Source organism: Tachypleus tridentatus, chromosome 10, assembly GCF_004210375.1.
Source record: "Tachypleus tridentatus isolate NWPU-2018 chromosome 10, ASM421037v1, whole genome shotgun sequence".
NCBI classification, from domain to species: Eukaryota; Metazoa; Arthropoda; class Merostomata; order Xiphosura; family Limulidae; genus Tachypleus; species Tachypleus tridentatus.
Genome location: NC_134834.1, coordinates 122,604,254 through 122,622,578, shown reverse-complemented (window position 1 = coordinate 122,622,578; position 18,325 = coordinate 122,604,254). Strand labels below are relative to the sequence as shown.

At 33.3% G+C, this 18,325-nt stretch overlaps 1 protein-coding gene across 3 annotated transcripts in view; it reads left to right on the top strand.

Moving 5' to 3' along the window:
* The window catches only part of LOC143230231 (transient-receptor-potential-like protein), a 72,754-nt gene that overhangs the window by 45,608 nt on the left and 8,821 nt on the right, over nucleotides 1-18,325 (top strand). For all 3 annotated transcript variants that reach the window (XM_076463404.1, XM_076463405.1, XM_076463406.1), the window contains 2 exons: nucleotides 258-747; nucleotides 15,498-15,693. In XM_076463404.1, coding sequence (XP_076319519.1) covers nucleotides 258-747; nucleotides 15,498-15,693 — 686 coding nt within the window. The remainder of the gene's footprint in view (nucleotides 1-257; nucleotides 748-15,497; nucleotides 15,694-18,325) is intronic.

Genomic DNA, 18,325 nt, shown 5'->3' with positions numbered 1-18,325 from the left:
TTAACGCGCTAGGCCATGCCAGGCCTGATTTCGTAATAAAAGGCGCAAACATGCGTTTTTTCTTTTCTTTATTACATTTAGTCAAAGTAGGGACTAAAACATAACCAGTGACTTTATGAAACATTTAGTCAAGACATAACACATTAACTTTATCAGACATTTAGTTAAAGTAGAGAACTCAATAGTTTTATTAAGCAACTATTATAAATACATGGTATAGAGAGACAAGTAAGTAACCACTTGTTATTCTATCTTAGGGATGGTGTGGTCAGAGTGTAAGCAACTGTGGGAAGAAGGCATCAAGGCCTATGTCCGACAATGGTGGAATTGGTTAGACTTCATCATGTTGTCCCTCTATTTGACCACTTTCTCTCTGAAAGCTGTGGCATTCTTTCAGATCCAGAGTGACCGTTATGGGCCTAGGGTCTTGGAGCGCGCCCGCTGGCCCAAGAATGACCCTACACTTATTGCTGAAGGTGTGTTTGCCGTGGCTAACGTCTTCAGTTTCGCACGAGTCATCTACTTATTCCAGACCAATCCTCACTTGGGGCCCCTACAGATCTCGCTCGGCTGTATGATCATCGACATCGCAAAGTTTCTCTTCATCTTCTTCCTGGTCCTGACGTCGTTTGCATGTGGCTTAAATCAACTTTACTGGTACTACGACACAGAGTTTTGTGAACCGAGGGTTTCTGGAACTGAAAACGTTACTGTTGACTGCTACCGCGACACAGATGCTTTCATTACGTAAGTGTTTATTTATTTTCTTTAAAACAGAGCTGAAATTAGATATTGTATTGAGAAAACATATTAAAGCTAACTTGCGTCGAATACTTTGGTTTGAATTTCACGTAGAGTTACACGAGGGCTTTTTTGCGCTAGCCGTTCCTAATATAACAGTGTAAGACTAGAGGAAAAGCAGCCAGTAAACACGACCAATCTCACTTCTTGGGCTATTCTTTTAACAACGGAAAGTTGAACTGACCGTTACTTTGTAATGCTTTTACGGCCTAAAATGCGAACATGTTCAATGAATGAATTTGAACCCTTAGTCCTCAGATTGGGAGTCAGGCGCCCTAACCACTAGGCCGTACCAACTAATTTAATAATAACAGAAACTTTGAGTTTTCTCTCCTGAAGACTTGTAACGCTAAACTCCGGAGCTCGATCCCCGAGATGAACGCAGCTGATAGCCCATTGTGGCTTTGCTTTAAAAGAAACAAACCCCATCTGAAGAAGTCTATTTTTGTTCTGTTATATTAATAACATTTTCAAACTTCAACGAGATATGAGGAATGTTTTATTGTCTTTACTTTTGTCTATTCTGTTTCAAATGTTGTAAAACTAACTGACATCAGGGCGTACGGTGGTAGCCATCAAACATCGGTACCGCCCTGAGTGACACCGTAACGTGAGTGGAGAGTTTTCTCATGACATTTTGAGAATAGGGTTATGTAGAGATGTCACGGAAGACAACATGACATACACACGATCTAACTGTTTACTTTCTGTATTATATCCGGTATTTTAAACTCAGACTTGACGTCCGGGATAGAGAGAAACAACCTTTGTAAACAGTAATAACAGGATAGATACACCAATAGCTGAAATTTTAACGATAGAGTGGCGCGAACCTTGGACTTCCGATACTCAGCCTGCCTGTATGTTTGTGTGTTTTCTTATTGCAAAACCATATCGGGCTGTGTGCTATGTCCACTGGACCACTGGTTTTAGCGTTGTAAATCCGAAGACTTGTCGCTGTCCCTCCGGGGAACACAGCCTGGCTAGCTAATCAGTACGTTTATAACAGAATGTCATTAAATCATTAATGTTGCTTTCTCTTAACAGACAACTTACGTTGTAAGTATACGAATAGCCTGATTGAATGTTCAAGTCGCTCTCTGAAACAAAAACAACTTATACGCATATAAAACGTGGTTTACACTACGGAAATACACTTTGAAAACGTTCTGGTATTATTTTAAATGTGAACAGTTATTGGGCTTGGAAGATCTGACGTGTAATAATCAGCAGGATATTCATCCAGGAAGCGCCACCTGTAGTAGATCCTAGATTAGACCAAAGTTAACAAGGAATTGTTGTCTAGCAATGACACGCGTTTGGTGAGCTACAAATAGATTGGCACACCAGTTCGCTTCTAAGAACGTATATATCCGATAAAGTGTACCAATATACGTATAAAATACAGTTAAAAAGGTGTATAAACAAGCCTGAGATGTACCGTATTCAGTTACATTTGTGTGAAGAAGCATTTCTCTGGACTTCTTTATGTTTTCACAACTACTTCTGTGTATGCAGAGATATAGTGGTATGTATGTATAGGCTTAAACCTGTTTTTAAGCCTAAGAATCAGGCTAAATCTCCTAGTAACTACTATTAAAGGCTTAGTTCCCCCCCCCCAGTGAACTTCCAACACTAGAAACTGGGTTTCGATACTCATGGTAGGCAGAGCACAGATAGCCCACTGTGTAGCTTTGTACTTAACTTTATGTAAACAAACAAGCAATTAAAGGCTTAGAGTAATTAGTTTAAGTATAGAATTAAACAGTCTAACGTCTCTTTGTCCGAGAAGCAATATATTTTTCACTCATAAGAAAGCCAAACTGTACCGGATGTAGCAAAGTGGTTAGTGTTCTGGACTGTGAAATCCGAAGGTCTATGGTTCATGTCTTGTTGCCGCAAAATTTTCCCGTCCTTTGTAACCTTTATTGCGTTATAAGAGTGTCGATGAAATCCCCCTGTTTAACTAGAATATTACACGAGTTGACCACTAGTGCGGTTGACTCTATTACAAGTACAGGCGTCCCTCATGTGACTTCTTGCAGTACTCAACTAGACAGAACGCCGACTGTGGCTATGTTTGTTGTTTTTTTAATTTCGCGCAAAGCTACACGAGGGCATCTGAGGTAACCGTCCATAACTTAGCAGTGATAGACTAGAAAGAAGGCAGCTAGTCAACACCACTGCCTCTTGAGGTACTCTTTTGCCAACGAATAGTGGAATTGGTTGCACATTATTGTGCCCCCGCAGCTGAAAGGACAAGCATATTCGGTGACGGGGGTTCGAACCCGCGACCCACAAATTGCTAGTCGAGTGCCCTATCCACCAGACTATTTTAACCGCTTTATTTTTGTTAATATTATGTGTTATTTTTATATTTTTGCAATATTTTAGAGTAATTATTTTTAAATTTTGTTTATTTCTATATGAGGAGATGTTCTTGTACTCTATACAAAGTTTCCTATGTAAATAACTATTGACTTTGCGGTAGTTCAAACATCTGCCAGTACCGTAACTGCTTTCAATGTATTAGAGAAGTAAGAGCAAAACTAAGTTGTTCATTTATATAAGATATATTTATTTCTTAGGTTCAGTATTTAAAATTCTGTCCCCGGTGAGAGAGTGGTAAATTTAGGAACTTACGACGCTAAAATTCAGGGTTTGATTCCTCGTGGCGGACGCAGCATATAATGCAATGTGGCTTTGCTCTAAAAAACCATACTTGTTAAATTCATATTACTTCACTTATCACTTGGTTAATTCAACAGTGTTTTATTTCGGTTTATTTCATGGGCAAAGCTTCACAATGGGCTACGTTCACTGTGCCCACCGCATGGGCCTAACCCATATTTTTAGCTTGATAAATTGTCAAGATTCATTGAAAATATTTTAAAATCACGACTTTAACGCTAAAACTTTGATTATTCAAAAAGTATATTAGCCTAACGTACTCTAAGGTTTACTTATCTTCGTTTCACTAATTTTAAAATCTGAATATAAGGTAATTCTCAGACAGTAAGGTATTACTCTCAATATATATATATATTTGTGTGCATTATTTTATTTCTCATGTTCTAACATACGTTTCGATTGCAAATCGCTTAACTTGCTTCTATTCACATTTTCTGTAAAATTTCATTCGCACGCGTGATTGGTAACCTTTAACCTTTCATCATTTATTTCGTTTGTTCAATATGCTTCTCTCTGTGCGTGTATGTGTGTATATTTTTCGTTTCGCACTTTGGCGCATGCGGTTTATCATTTTCTATCTTTCTTTGACATCAGGTTTATGTTATCCTGGATACCAGATGCTTTTCTGTATATAAAGCCTGGAATTCTACCAAGTGTTCTTCTCTATACACACCCTGCCTCGTTCATTTTCTGTTCAGTTGCAATCTTACAGTCTGTGGCGTTCCACGAATATCAACGATCGTTGTGTGGCTTGTATTGAAGATTTATAGCATAAATAGACGTAGGAGCATTTATACCCAGTGGCGTTACTTGGGGGATATCTCCCCCTCCTGACGCTTCCTTTAGAACTGTCTTCTCTGCTTAAAGCTTGTCGTTAGATTTCTCAATACCTTTGAAGTTAATAAAAAAAACTTTTAAATGTCACATAGTCTTTAACGGAAACCTAGTGTTAATTTGTTTACATCGACCGTTTTAAAGAAAGCACCACATACCCTCTGGTATACCTAAGGACAGTAAAACCTAACTACATAAATTTCTTTCTGTCAGATCTCATGTTTCCGCACTCTCTAAGAGAATAAAAAATAACATATTATTTCTACCTTCCACCACCATCTTGTAGACCCAACACCTGAAGGTCTTTCTGTACATAGTTTCTCATTTGTTTTCTCACATATTATGTATACATTAAAAGGTGATACAAGTATTCTAATATAACCATTTGAACCGGCTCTGTGTACTTTTAAACGTGTTACAAATATTTTTTTTAATGTCAATCACAGTTTTCAGTTAGATTAACATAAAACACAGCTTTAAAATATCAGAAAAGCAAACATAAAAACAAACAATATTTTAAACTAAAAATCCAAATAGTCTCCTTTTCTTAAATACAACTGATTTTATACGGTTCTTAAAACAACAAAACATTTCATGATAATAAACAGAATTAAACTTGTGCGCTTTAATTATTTTTAAACAAAAAAAAAAAATCCAATTTCTTCAATATTGTCGCTCGGAACTTTTGTAATCGTTTCAGATAACGTATTTTGCTAAACGGTAAAAGTATGTAATAGAAGAAAGGCTGAGCTCCCAGTAGTAAGACTTTTCACCTCTGGGTTGTGAAGTAAGTGGTCCAAAATTCAAGTATTCTGTCGTTATTTTAAAATGATACTTGAGAATCAGAAAGAAACTCGAAGCAACAAACCCTACAAAAGTCGAGACGTTGAACTCAGTATCATAACTTGTATATATATATTATAATAACTTTGATTCTACACCCACCTTATTCAGAGCTGCACGTTCATGTTATTATTAATTTTTACCTTTATCTGGCAATAGTTCGTAACTTTATTAAACCCTTTACTTTTATCTGCTTGTGGTGTGACGTTATTTAATCTTGTATCTTTATCTGATTGTGGTGTGACGTTATTTAATCTTGTATCTTTATCTGATTGTGGTGTGACTTTATTTAATCTTGTATCTTTATCTGATTGTGGTGTGACTTTATTTAATCTTGTATCTTTATCTGATTGTGATGTGACTTTATTTAATCGTGTATTTTTATCTGATTGTGGTGTGACTTTATTTAATCTTGTATCTTTATCTGATTGTGGTGTGACTTTATTTAATCGTGTATTTTTATCTGATTGTGGTGTGACTTTATTTAATCTTGTATCTTTATCTGATTGTGATGTGACTTTATTTAATCTTGTGTCTTTATCTGCTTTATTTAATCTTGTATCTTTATCTGCTTATTATGTGACTTTATTTAATCTTGTATCTTTATCTGATTGGGGTGTGACTTTATTTAATCGTGTATTTTTATCTGATTGTGGTGTGACTTTATTTAATCGTGTATTTTTATCTGATTGTGGTGTGACTTTATTTAATCTTGTATCTTTATCTGCTTTTGTATGACTTTATTTAATCTTGTACCTTTATCTGCATGTTGTGTGACTTTATTTAATCTTGTATCTTTATCTGCTTGTGGTGTGTGACTTTATTCAGTATTTTACTTAGTTTCGTAGAATTGTATATCTGTGTTCCCAGAGTAGTTAATATTAAATCATCCTGTGGGTGTTTGTAAGTAGCCTGTGTTCCAACGTCTTCTTTAATTCGAGTGAATTTTTGGACAGCCCCTAGAGCACAAGGATATTATTCTAACAGGGGACAACCCTTCCATTTCCTCTTCACTCTAAAGTATCTCAAGCTTCACCAGACATTCCATCAAATCGTAAAGTACGTCCGACACTTTATTTTTACGTTTCGTACTTCACTCGCACGTGACTCAGCGTAGGTCAACAACCACTCAAAGTCTTTCATTAACCTCTATATTACGTAATTGATAGATAGATATACATTTCTTTGTAATTGAAAATAGCTAAACCAGTTTATACAAATTTGATACACTGACAACAGTTACTTAAGAGAAAACATTCTACATTAAGCTGTTATTAAAGGTCATTAAGCCTACATATACATAATATCTGTAAGTAAATGTTGTATATATGGTCATGTGTTTAAAATGGACGTCAGAATACGTGGGTTTTGTGTGTGTGTATATTTTGTTTTACGAAATACAATTTTAGTTTCAGTAACCTAAACCAATAATTACAAAATGTTGTATGGATTGTTTAAGAAACTTTTGTTGGAACAACAGAACTGTTATTTTAAAAAATTCATTCAGATTATCATGGCCAGGTGGGTTAAGGCGTTCGACTCGTAATATGAGGGTCGCAGGTTTGAATCTCCGTTACACCAAACATGCTCGCTTTTTCAGCCGAGAGAGCGTTATAATGTGACGGTCAATCTCACTATTTGTTGGTAAAAGAGTAGCCCACGAGTTGTCGGTAGGTGGTGATGACTAGCTGCCTTCCCTCTAGTCTTACACTGCTAAATTATGGACAGCTAGCACAGATAGCCCTCGTGTAGCTTTGTGTGAAAATCAAGAAACAAAAGAAACAGATTATCAGTTATTAAAGTTGTCAATTTTAAAAACTGGTAACGTACTTATCGTATAAGAAACTGATCTAAACATTTCACAGTATTTCAATTCTTAATAAACCATGGTCACTATTGGTTTCAGCTATTTTTAAATAGATATAATTGACAATTTTCTTTTGCCAGTAATATTCTCGTATAAGTGTGTGTTTTCTTATAGGAAAGCCACATCGGGCCATCTGCTGAGTCCACCGAGGGGAATCGAACCCCCGATTTTATTCCAATATAACCTTTGATTTCAGTCTATTAATGAAATTACATAATACCGTTGTCTCTTTAATTATTTTAATATGCAAGTTATTTGTATCTCTCGCAAATAACTGTTTATGATACATTTGTCTAAAATAATAATAAAATTACATTATATTAATTTATAATTATATTTTTACACGAGTATAAATACAAATAATCATACGATTTCCATATACTCTTTAAAATAGTTGAATGTAAATTTAATTAACACTAATTTGCAACAGAAATAACGTACGTATGCTGATTGTAACCAATGGTTATATTGCATTACGGACACAACTGATTTTCAATCACGTACATACGCTTTAACAAAGATGGGTACAGTAGTGATCACGCATAAGTGTCCAATATATAGTCACGTCAATGTTTTTTTCTTATAGTCTTCTGTATATCGCTTTCTACAAGAAGTTTAGTAATTTAAGACAACAATCTTTCGACACGGTGTTCCCTTTAATTTTTTTCGAACTTCTCTATGAGGTTTCAGTGTCCTGTCTTGTTAGTAGCGATTCTGTAACAGGTATATTACATGGTTCATTTTTTGTTACATTTTTACTATGATTGGTTAACCCAACATTATTAAAAATGTGTTGTAAATAGTCGCCGATTGGGTCAAATGTTCGTTTTCAGAATTCTCTAAACGATGCAAAAAGGTTAACCTAGTATTTTTCCTTCTGTCGTTTTCCTTCTTTACGATAGTTGATACTGTTATCACATTATTTACCAACTATAAAAATAATGAAACAGATATCCTATGTTATCTAATAAGTAAGGATTGAACTTAAAAAGGTTCATTAAAATGTGCTTCAACAAAATATTTCTTTTTTTACTTTTCGTATTTAAACTACAAGATATTTTGTTGTCATCTGTCTGAATATACCTATCTTTTCTCGCGGTTACATATGGTTCAGCCCTCCATTGGCATAGCGGTATGTCTGCGGACTCACATCGCTAGAAACCTGGTTTCGATACCCTTGAGGAGAAGATATTGGGGCCAGGGGCCATCAGAACAACACAGACACCCAATGGTTAATTTATCATTGTATACCTTTCTCTGTAAAGTGTTTCTATTTACTTAGTGAACTTTTCTCCAAATAAAAAATTATAGAAGCATTTTGGAAATTAGCTAAAAGTTCGAATACCATAGGATCCATCAATTTTTCAGTTATAAAGAATTTTCTAAGTAAAATTCAAATACTTGTACTCCAAGGTTCAACTGTGTATACGTAATTTATTTTCCAAGCACCAGCCAAAAAGCAGAGATTGAACTTTAATCCACAATATACTTCAAATTTCTTTATTATGTTTTCAATAATGTTAAAATTTTATCCTGTCTAATGTAAATATTACACGTCTTTGATAATTTATTTCATCTCCTGTTGTACACATCTTTATAAAGGAGTAGTTTAACTTGAAACTGATTCACAAACAACATAAAATATTTTTATAAATTACATCAACCGTTCTTATAATTCACTTACCAAAACAAGATTTTTAAAGTGGCCTTTTTAAATTTCTGTAGTTTATCTGGTCGAATGCTTTTCCAATATCTAAATTTACCCTGTGATTTGCAGGGTTTATTACATCACGCATAACATGGATATAATAATTAATGCATCGGTCTGGAACAAAGTAAATCTGGATCTCGTGAATCAGTTGACTCATAAAAGGTTTCATTCTGTTTGCCAAATGGCTTTAAAAATATTTTATACTTAGTACACATAAATGATGTTAGTCGCCATATTTTTAACCATGTCAAATCCCCCTTTTTAAGGTATTAACTTTATTACTGATTTCTTCTTATTTTTACATTCTCCTGTCTAAAGAGATTTATTAAAAACATCGAGCAAGAAATTACCATTCTTAGGCCTAATTTTAACTACCCTCTTAAACGTCGGGCTATCGATTCCAGAGGACTTATTTTATGACTGAGAAGTAGCAGTTACTTCTGTACATGTTAATGGCAGTGAAGACTTCTATACTTGCTGGTAAAATCTTCAAAGAAAGGGTCGGTAGTTTAATTCTCTATTCTTTCTGAATATGATATCTTATAAAAACTTATAAAATTTATTTAAATTGAGTTACTTCGCTGTTTTGATTCTTCATAGCTATTAATACAGAATTTTGTGTTCTTGTTTCTCCAGTTTGTTTTTACTTTCGTTCCTGAGTTTCACTATGAAGTTCCTTTAAAACATTTTCATAGTTTCAATATCAGTAAGAAAACTGAAATAATTCTAAGTGCTCAATTTTCCAGTTCTTACTTAATGAATCTCTCCCTCTAAATAATTTTGTTTGTGACTTAAAATCACTCCTTTCAAACAATACCACTACGCTCTAATTTATCAGTTTCTTTTCTTGTTTATGATTTTTAAGACTAATACAATATGGTATTCTCCAATAATTTATTATTAAAACTTAGTAGGTACAACTTTTCTTATCACGACTCAAAACTTCTGTATAGTAACTTCTACTGTACGGTTAGAGATGAACGTATTTACATCAGAGAATTTTAAAATTCTAGAATTAACAAATAACTTATTTAATCTAATCTTTAATATAATACCTCCACCTTGGGCAGTTCAGATATGTTCCTTTTTTTTGGATGAAGATGTTGACAGATATCAAATAAACCAACAAATCATTTAATCTGTCGGCTTTACCAGTGTATATGATCTGTGTTACATTAAATTAACTTGTTAATTTGTTTTTCATTAACTCACTCTTGATATCATTTAAATATCAATAAGCTTTCTTGTTACGTTGCTGTGAGTACATATTCCATAAATATAAATTTTACTATTTTATCAATACTGCAAAATATTCCCTTTACAATCAGAGATAGGTGTAATATATTTTTATATAACTTACACAGACCTGTCAGTACACCAGATTCGTACTGATGTGTACTATAGGAATGAACTGTATTATAATTCTGTAATACAAATTGGGTCTATACGCGAACATTTCTTTCTTATAGTACTATAATTTCTGTATTGTGGTGCATAATATCTTCAATCACACGTTCATTAATATTTGTAAAGCGACCTCTAACATAATATCATCTCAATCGCACGGTCATTAATATTTGTAAAGCGGCCTCTTAACATTTTGTACAGCAGTGACTGCCATAAAAAAAAACAGCTTTTAAATATGAATTTAGAATTATTAAAGAAAACAACAATGAGATACAGTGTTCAAACTATATTACCCATTACATCAAAATATATTATTATGATACGGTTACATTATTTCATCAGTTGGATACCTTAACTGTTAACGACATTTTTGGCCGTAAACCAAACAATATGTCACGAGGTTTGGCCAGCTGAGGAGGTTTATGGTAAAAATTAAATCCGTATACTAAGCTAAAAATGCAGAAGAATCGTTATAACAGACGTAAAATTAATTTGGAAATCATTAAACAATAAAGCAGATATATTAAATATTCTAACCAATGGTCAGTGTTTGTGCACACCGTGGTAAAAGTTTCACTTACTTAGATCGATGTCTAAGTATGAACTAACAACACACCGTGGTAAAACGTTAGTAACTGTCAGATTCGTCTGTTTTATATATACTTTAGATGGATAGATGTCTCCGCAATTATTTGGGCAGACATCGGTTGCGACAATCATAAATGCAAGTTGATTAACCGTATCATTATTTTTATATAATAGAAATAGTTTCATATTAAACGAGGCGTCGCTGTATCTTGCGAATAAAAAGAGTGGGTTTGTTTGTTTTTGAATTTCGCACAAAGCTACTCGAGGGCTATCTGTGCTAGCCGTCCCTAATTTAGCAGTGTGAGACTAGAAGGAAGGCAGCTAGTCATCACCACCCACCGCCAACTCTTGGGCTATTCTTTTACCAACGAATAGTGGGATTTACTGTTACATTATAACGCCCCCACGGCTGAAAGGGCGAGCGTGTTTGACGCGACGGATATGCGAACCCGCGACCCTCAGATTACGAGTCGTACGCCTTAACACGCTTGGACATGCCGGGCCCAAGAGTGGGTTTAATACTTATTTAATTTATGTTTTATTGTGTGTTTCCTACAAATATTGTTTCTTTGTAAGTTTGTCTCAAGATACTGTTTTAAATACCATGAGATCTTGACAACACTAAGCCTAAACCGTCGGACTGATGTATAAAGTAAAGTAAAAATTACTTAACATAACAGTTTTATTCTCTAAATTAACTCATGAAGCTGTCGTTGATGAGTGTGGGAACTATAGTTCATAGTTTATACTGTCTCGGCGGTAACTAAATTTAGAAAGTTGAGTTCACCCAAGAAATATCGTGTTTTATTATTTATAGTGAAATACACGCATAACATTGCATGTATATGAAATATATGCTTGTTTCATCATAAAAACAAACACATCAACATAAATGATATAGAAAAATTTAACTTGTTAACAAAACATTAAAAACCAAGGTAGAACAGGCAGAGCCTATCAGTCTCAAAGGACCTTTTAATATCAGTATTCTAATGCGTTGTTGTTAATAATTTGCTTTAAATGATTTAACCATTATCATGTCAAATGTTACGAGCACCAGACTTGAAACGAATACCCTTAGTTCTGTACACAACTTGTGTATTTTCCTGTAACTTATTTCATATCCATTGGTTTAGTTGTTTTTTAGTTATTTCTGTACTTAATGTATTGACATTCCTGTAAATAAAGTGTACTTAAATTTTAACCCTTGAATTTCAGGATTGTTTAGTTGTATCTTTAATACCATTTAACGTTTGTTTGTTTGGAATTTCGCACAAAGCTACTCGAGGGCTATCTGTGCTAGCCGTCCCTAATTTAGCAGTGTAAGACTAGAGGGAAGGCAGCTAGTAATCACCACCCACCGCCAACTCTTGGGCTACTCTTTTACCAACGAAAAGTGGGATTGACCGTCACATTATACGCCCCCACGGCTGGGAGGGCGAGCATGTTTAGCACGACGCGGGCGCGAACCCGCGACCCTCGGATTACGAGTCGCACGCCTTACGCGCTTGGCCATGCCGGGCCTGCCATTTAACGTTTATGATTGTTCACGTCTGTACTTAATACCGTTTGATTTTGTGATTGTTCACGTGTGAACTAAATACCGTTTTGATTTTGTGATGGTTCATGTGTAAACTTAATACTATTTTTATTTTGTGATTGTTCATGTGTGAACTAAATACCGTTTTGATTTTGTGATTGTTCATGTGTGAACTAAATACCGTTTTGATTTTGTGATGGTTCATGTGTAAACTTAATACTATTTTTATTTTGTGATTGTTCATGAGTAAACTTAATACCGTTTCGATTTTGTGATTGTTCATGTGTGAACTAAATACCGTTTTGATTTTGTGATGGTTCATGTGTAAATTTAATACCGTTTGATTTTGTGATTGTTCATGTGTGAACTAAATACCGTTTTGATTTTGTGATTGTTCATGTGTGAACTAAATACCGTTTTGATTTTGTGATTGTTCATGTGTGAACTAAATACCGTTTTGATTTTGTGATGGTTCATGTGTAAACTTAATACCGTTTTGATTTTGTGATGGTTCATGTGTAAACTTAATACTATTTTCATTTTGTGATTGTTCATGAGTAAACTTAATACCGTTTTGATTTTGTGATGGTTCATGTGTGAACTAAATACCGTTTTGATTTTGTGATTCTTCGTGTGTGAACTAAATACCGTTTTTATTTTGTGATGGTTCATGTGTAAACTTAATACTATTTTGTGATGGTTCATGTGTAAACTTAATACCGTTTTTATTTTGTGATTGTTCATGTGTGAACTAAATACCGTTTTTATTTTGTGATTGTTCACGTGTGAACTAAATACCGTTTTGATTTTGTGATGGTTCATGTGTAAACTTAATACTATTTTTATTTTGTGATTGTTCATGTGTGAACTAAATACCGTTTTGATTTTGTGATTGTTCATGTGTGAACTAAATACCGTTTTGATTTTGTGATGGTTCATGTGTAAACTTAATACTATTTTTATTTTGTGATTGTTCATGAGTAAACTTAATACCGTTTCGATTTTGTGATTGTTCATGTGTGAACTAAATACCGTTTTGATTTTGTGATGGTTCATGTGTAAATTTAATACTATTTTGATTTTGTGATGGTTCATGTGTAAATTTAATACTATTTTGATTTTGTGATGGTTCATGTGTAAATTTAATACCGTTTGATTTTGTGATTGTTCATGTGTGAACTAAATACCGTTTTGATTTTGTGATGGTTCATGTGTAAACTTAATACCGTTTTGATTTTGTGATGGTTCATGTGTAAACTTAATACTATTTTCATTTTGTGATTGTTCATGAGTAAACTTAATACCGTTTTGATTTTGTGATGGTTCATGTGTGAACTAAATACCGTTTTGATTTTGTGATTCTTCGTGTGTGAACTAAATACCGTTTTTATTTTGTGATGGTTCATGTGTAAACTTAATACTATTTTGTGATGGTTCATGTGTAAACTTAATACCGTTTTTATTTTGTGATTGTTCATGTGTGAACTAAATACCGTTTTTATTTTGTGATTGTTCATGTGTGAACTAAATACCGTTTTGATTTTGTGATGGTTCATGTGTAAACTTAATACTATTTTTATTTTGTGATTGTTCATGTGTGAACTAAATACCGTTTTGATTTTGTGATTGTTCATGTGTGAACTAAATACCGTTTTGATTTTGTGATGGTTCATGTGTAAACTTAATACTATTTTTATTTTGTGATTGTTCATGAGTAAACTTAATACCGTTTCGATTTTGTGATTGTTCATGTGTGAACTAAATACCGTTTTGATTTTGTGATGGTTCATGTGTAAATTTAATACTATTTTGATTTTGTGATGGTTCATGTGTAAATTTAATACCGTTTGATTTTGTGATTGTTCATGTGTGAACTAAATACCCTTTTGATTTTGTGATTGTTCATGTGTGAACTAAATACCGTTTTGATTTTGTGATTGTTCATGTGTGAACTAAATACCGTTTTGATTTTGTGATTCTTCGTGTGTGAACTAAATACCGTTTTTATTTTGTGATGGTTCATGTGTAAACTTAATACTATTTTGTGATGGTTCATGTGTAAACTTAATACCGTTTTTATTTTGTGATTGTTCATGTGTGAACTAAATACCGTTTTTATTTTGTGATTGTTCATGTGTGAACTAAATACCGTTTTGATTTTGTGATGGTTCATGTGTAAACTTAATACTATTTTTATTTTGTGATTGTTCATGTGTGAACTAAATACCGTTTTGATTTTGTGATTGTTCATGTGTGAACTAAATACCGTTTTGATTTTGTGATGGTTCATGTGTAAACTTAATACTATTTTTATTTTGTGATTGTTCATGAGTAAACTTAATACCGTTTCGATTTTGTGATTGTTCATGTGTGAACTAAATACCGTTTTGATTTTGTGATGGTTCATGTGTAAATTTAATACTATTTTGATTTTGTGATGGTTCATGTGTAAATTTAATACCGTTTGATTTTGTGATTGTTCATGTGTGAACTAAATACCCTTTTGATTTTGTGATTGTTCATGTGTGAACTAAATACCGTTTTGATTTTGTGATTGTTCATGTGTGAACTAAATACCGTTTTGATTTTGTGATGGTTCATGTGTAAACTTAATACCGTTTTGATTTTGTGATGGTTCATGTGTAAACTTAATACTATTTTCATTTTGTGATTGTTCATGAGTAAACTTAATACCGTTTTGATTTTGTGATGGTTCATGTGTGAACTAAATACCGTTTTGATTTTGTGATTCTTCGTGTGTGAACTAAATACCGTTTTTATTTTGTGATGGTTCATGTGTAAACTTAATACTATTTTGATTTTGTGATGGTTCATGTGTAAATTTAATACTATTTTGATTTTGTGATGGTTCATGTGTAAATTTAATACCGTTTGATTTTGTGATTGTTCATGTGTGAACTAAATACCGTTTTGATTTTGTGATGGTTCATGTGTAAACTTAATACTATTTTCATTTTGTGATTGTTCATGAGTAAACTTAATACCGTTTTGATTTTGTGATGGTTCATGTGTGAACTAAATACCGTTTTGATTTTGTGATTGTTCGTGTGTAAACTTAATACTATTTTTATTTTGTGATGGTTCATGTGTAAACTTAATACTATTTTCATTTTGTGATTGTTCATGAGTAAACTTAATACCGTTTTGGTTTTGTGATGTTCATATGTAAACTTAACACCGTTTCCTTATTACAGGATAGACTCTAGCTACACGACCTTGTTGTGGTCTTTGTTTGGGGTGATTCCCGTCAAGGATCTTAAGGCCAGAAGGGATCAAGCCTTTACCCAGTGGGTTGGCCACGCCCTTTTGGGCGCCTACATGATCATGGCTATGACCGTTATGATTAACATGCTGATTGCCATGATGAGCCGCTCGTTTCAAGACATCGAGGTAACTCCCCAGTCAACATCGATAACCATGTGGTCTAATTTCTTACGCTTAACGGTTAATAATTCTTTAGTTTTTTGATGTAATGATTCTCTTTATTCGTCAGTACTATAAGTCGAAACCTTCTGGGGCTGAGTGGGATATGACAAACGTAGGCGCTATTTATATAATCAATTTCATGGGCAACAACCATCATGGTGTTAACTAGATTAAGTAAGTGAATTGTAATTAATATCAGTTTTATTTAAGATTTCTACAGATTATATTTTTACGGTAAGTACTGATAAAACATTATGTACTTCTACCTTAATTTTAACATAGTTTATTAACTTTCACTACCATTCCCAACAAATGGCGAACCAACAAGTTACTACTTTACGATAGCCATGACGACCAGCGTTTGAAAAATGATTCTGGAGCCTTTGACCTCGTTCTTCATCTTTTGTTTCATCTACTGGTCAACAGATTGTCTTCAACACTAAATGTTCAAATTACAAGTAAATTAAATGATATCATATATTATCATTAATCAATTTCGATGAGCATTAATCATAATATACTGTTGCATATTTCTGTAAAATTATCTCAAGTCTTAGATTTGTATGCTTTACCTTGCCATTTCTGCCTAAACTAAATCTTAAAAGTAATTCGTGATGACAAGAAACCAACTTAAAGTAAAAATGTATTCTTAAGACGGTTGGTATGGGTATTAGAACTTTTATTGAAATAAAGTACAGAACAACGTTTCGACCTTTCTAAGTCATCTTCAGGTTAATAAAGAAAATCGAAACGTTGTTCTGTACTTTAATTTAATTAATGTGCTAATACCCATACTAACCGTCTTAAGAACACGTTTTAAATCTTAAAAGAGCTCACGTTTATAATTTGGATTTCTTATCAAATACTTCGTATATCAATCTTCTTAAGGTCACCTTCTGAGATATTTTCTCGAACATCCAAACACGGTTAGCATTTCCTTAACATTCTAGCTCTCTATTTAAAGGTTATTATACAATCACGCGACAGAAAATTCTGTTTGAATTTGTTGCTGTGTTTGTCATTCTGTTTCTACTCAAAAAACTTTATTGTTCGCTGCACTAACGGATAACAAGTTCGAACTTTTACTGGAAACAGCTCTCCCGCTGGCTCAGCGGCTAATTAATGGGATTATAACGCTAAACATTGGGTTTCAATACCTGTGGTAGACAGAGCTTGCTGTGTAGCTTTGAGCCAAACAAAACAAAATGCTGTTAGTCTGCGTTTTTAAAGGTTCGGCGCTGAGCAATTCTATTAAAGTTTTGTCTCAAGACGTTCGTTCTGTTATGTTAGTTTTCAACTAAAATAAAACAATAATAAAAAACAGATACAATTTCTTAAAGAAGATAGCGTAAAATCCAACAAATTGTTTTTATATATCGATATAAGAAAATATAAAAGATTATTTGAAACTTGTGTAGAACAAGAGAGTCTAAATCTAGAGGAAATCCTGTAGAATCCACAGGTAAAGTAGCTATAAAATTCTGAGTATTACATAAATTTAGGATGGATTAAGAAGCATGAGAAGTCCAAACATTTAAAAAGGATCGTTAAGTCTAGAAAAGTTCATAAATTTAGGAAGGACCGTAAGACCTTCAGAAGTCCACAAATTTAGGAAAGAACTGTTTGAAGTCTACAAATCTATAAAATGTAATTCAGTCCTTGAAAGTCCACAAACTAACAAAATACTGCAGCCTTTAGAAACCCAGGCATTTAGGAAACATAACAGTTTTCAGATGTCCTTAATCTAGGATTTAACTCGACTTAATCAACGAAAGATTAGATTTCTTATTGTTTTAGCTACAGTGTGTTTTTGTCTTTTGTTTTAATGTAGCATGTTGAACAGATTTGGTCGAGAGTTGGAGCGAGTATTCCTTGTCTTAAGCACTTAGAGCAAGTGAATGTGAAGTGTTCGAGTTTCCTTGTTTTAAGTACTTGTTACCATAAAGTATTAAACAGTAGGTGTCGCTATTGAATACTTTAATCAAGTACGTTTTGTTTTACAGGTAAATATAAAGTTGACAATAGACACGAACATAGCAGAAAATTATATCGACTTTAATAACGAATATTCTATGCTTATGACCGATCTTTGCTATACGAAAAGACACAGCGGGTTATCTTCTGTGTCTACCAAGGGGAATTGAACCTCTGATTTTAGCATTGTAACTCCGAAGCCTTATCGCTGTTCCAGCGGGGGCAAATATAATTCCCTAAACTTACAAATGCAGCTGTTGTTACAATTTATTTTAAAATTTAAAAGGAGAAGGTGAACCTAGATGTTCCAAAGTTATTAATGTAGTGATTTGAAACTCGGTGTTTTGTTACTTCTTATGACGTATCATATAAAAGAAAACATTTACACTAAGAAATGTATATATAAATAGTATATATATAGACAAAGTAATTATTATAAAGGGTTTAAATTAATAATTATATCGATATATAATTATAGGTAATATGGATTACTTTATGAATATGAAAATATAATTAAATGGATAGTTATACTTAAAACTTGAAATGTACACATCAGCTCTACTAGATAACATATTATTAACACAAAGGTTATTTTATTTCTGACAGAGTCATCTTTGAAACA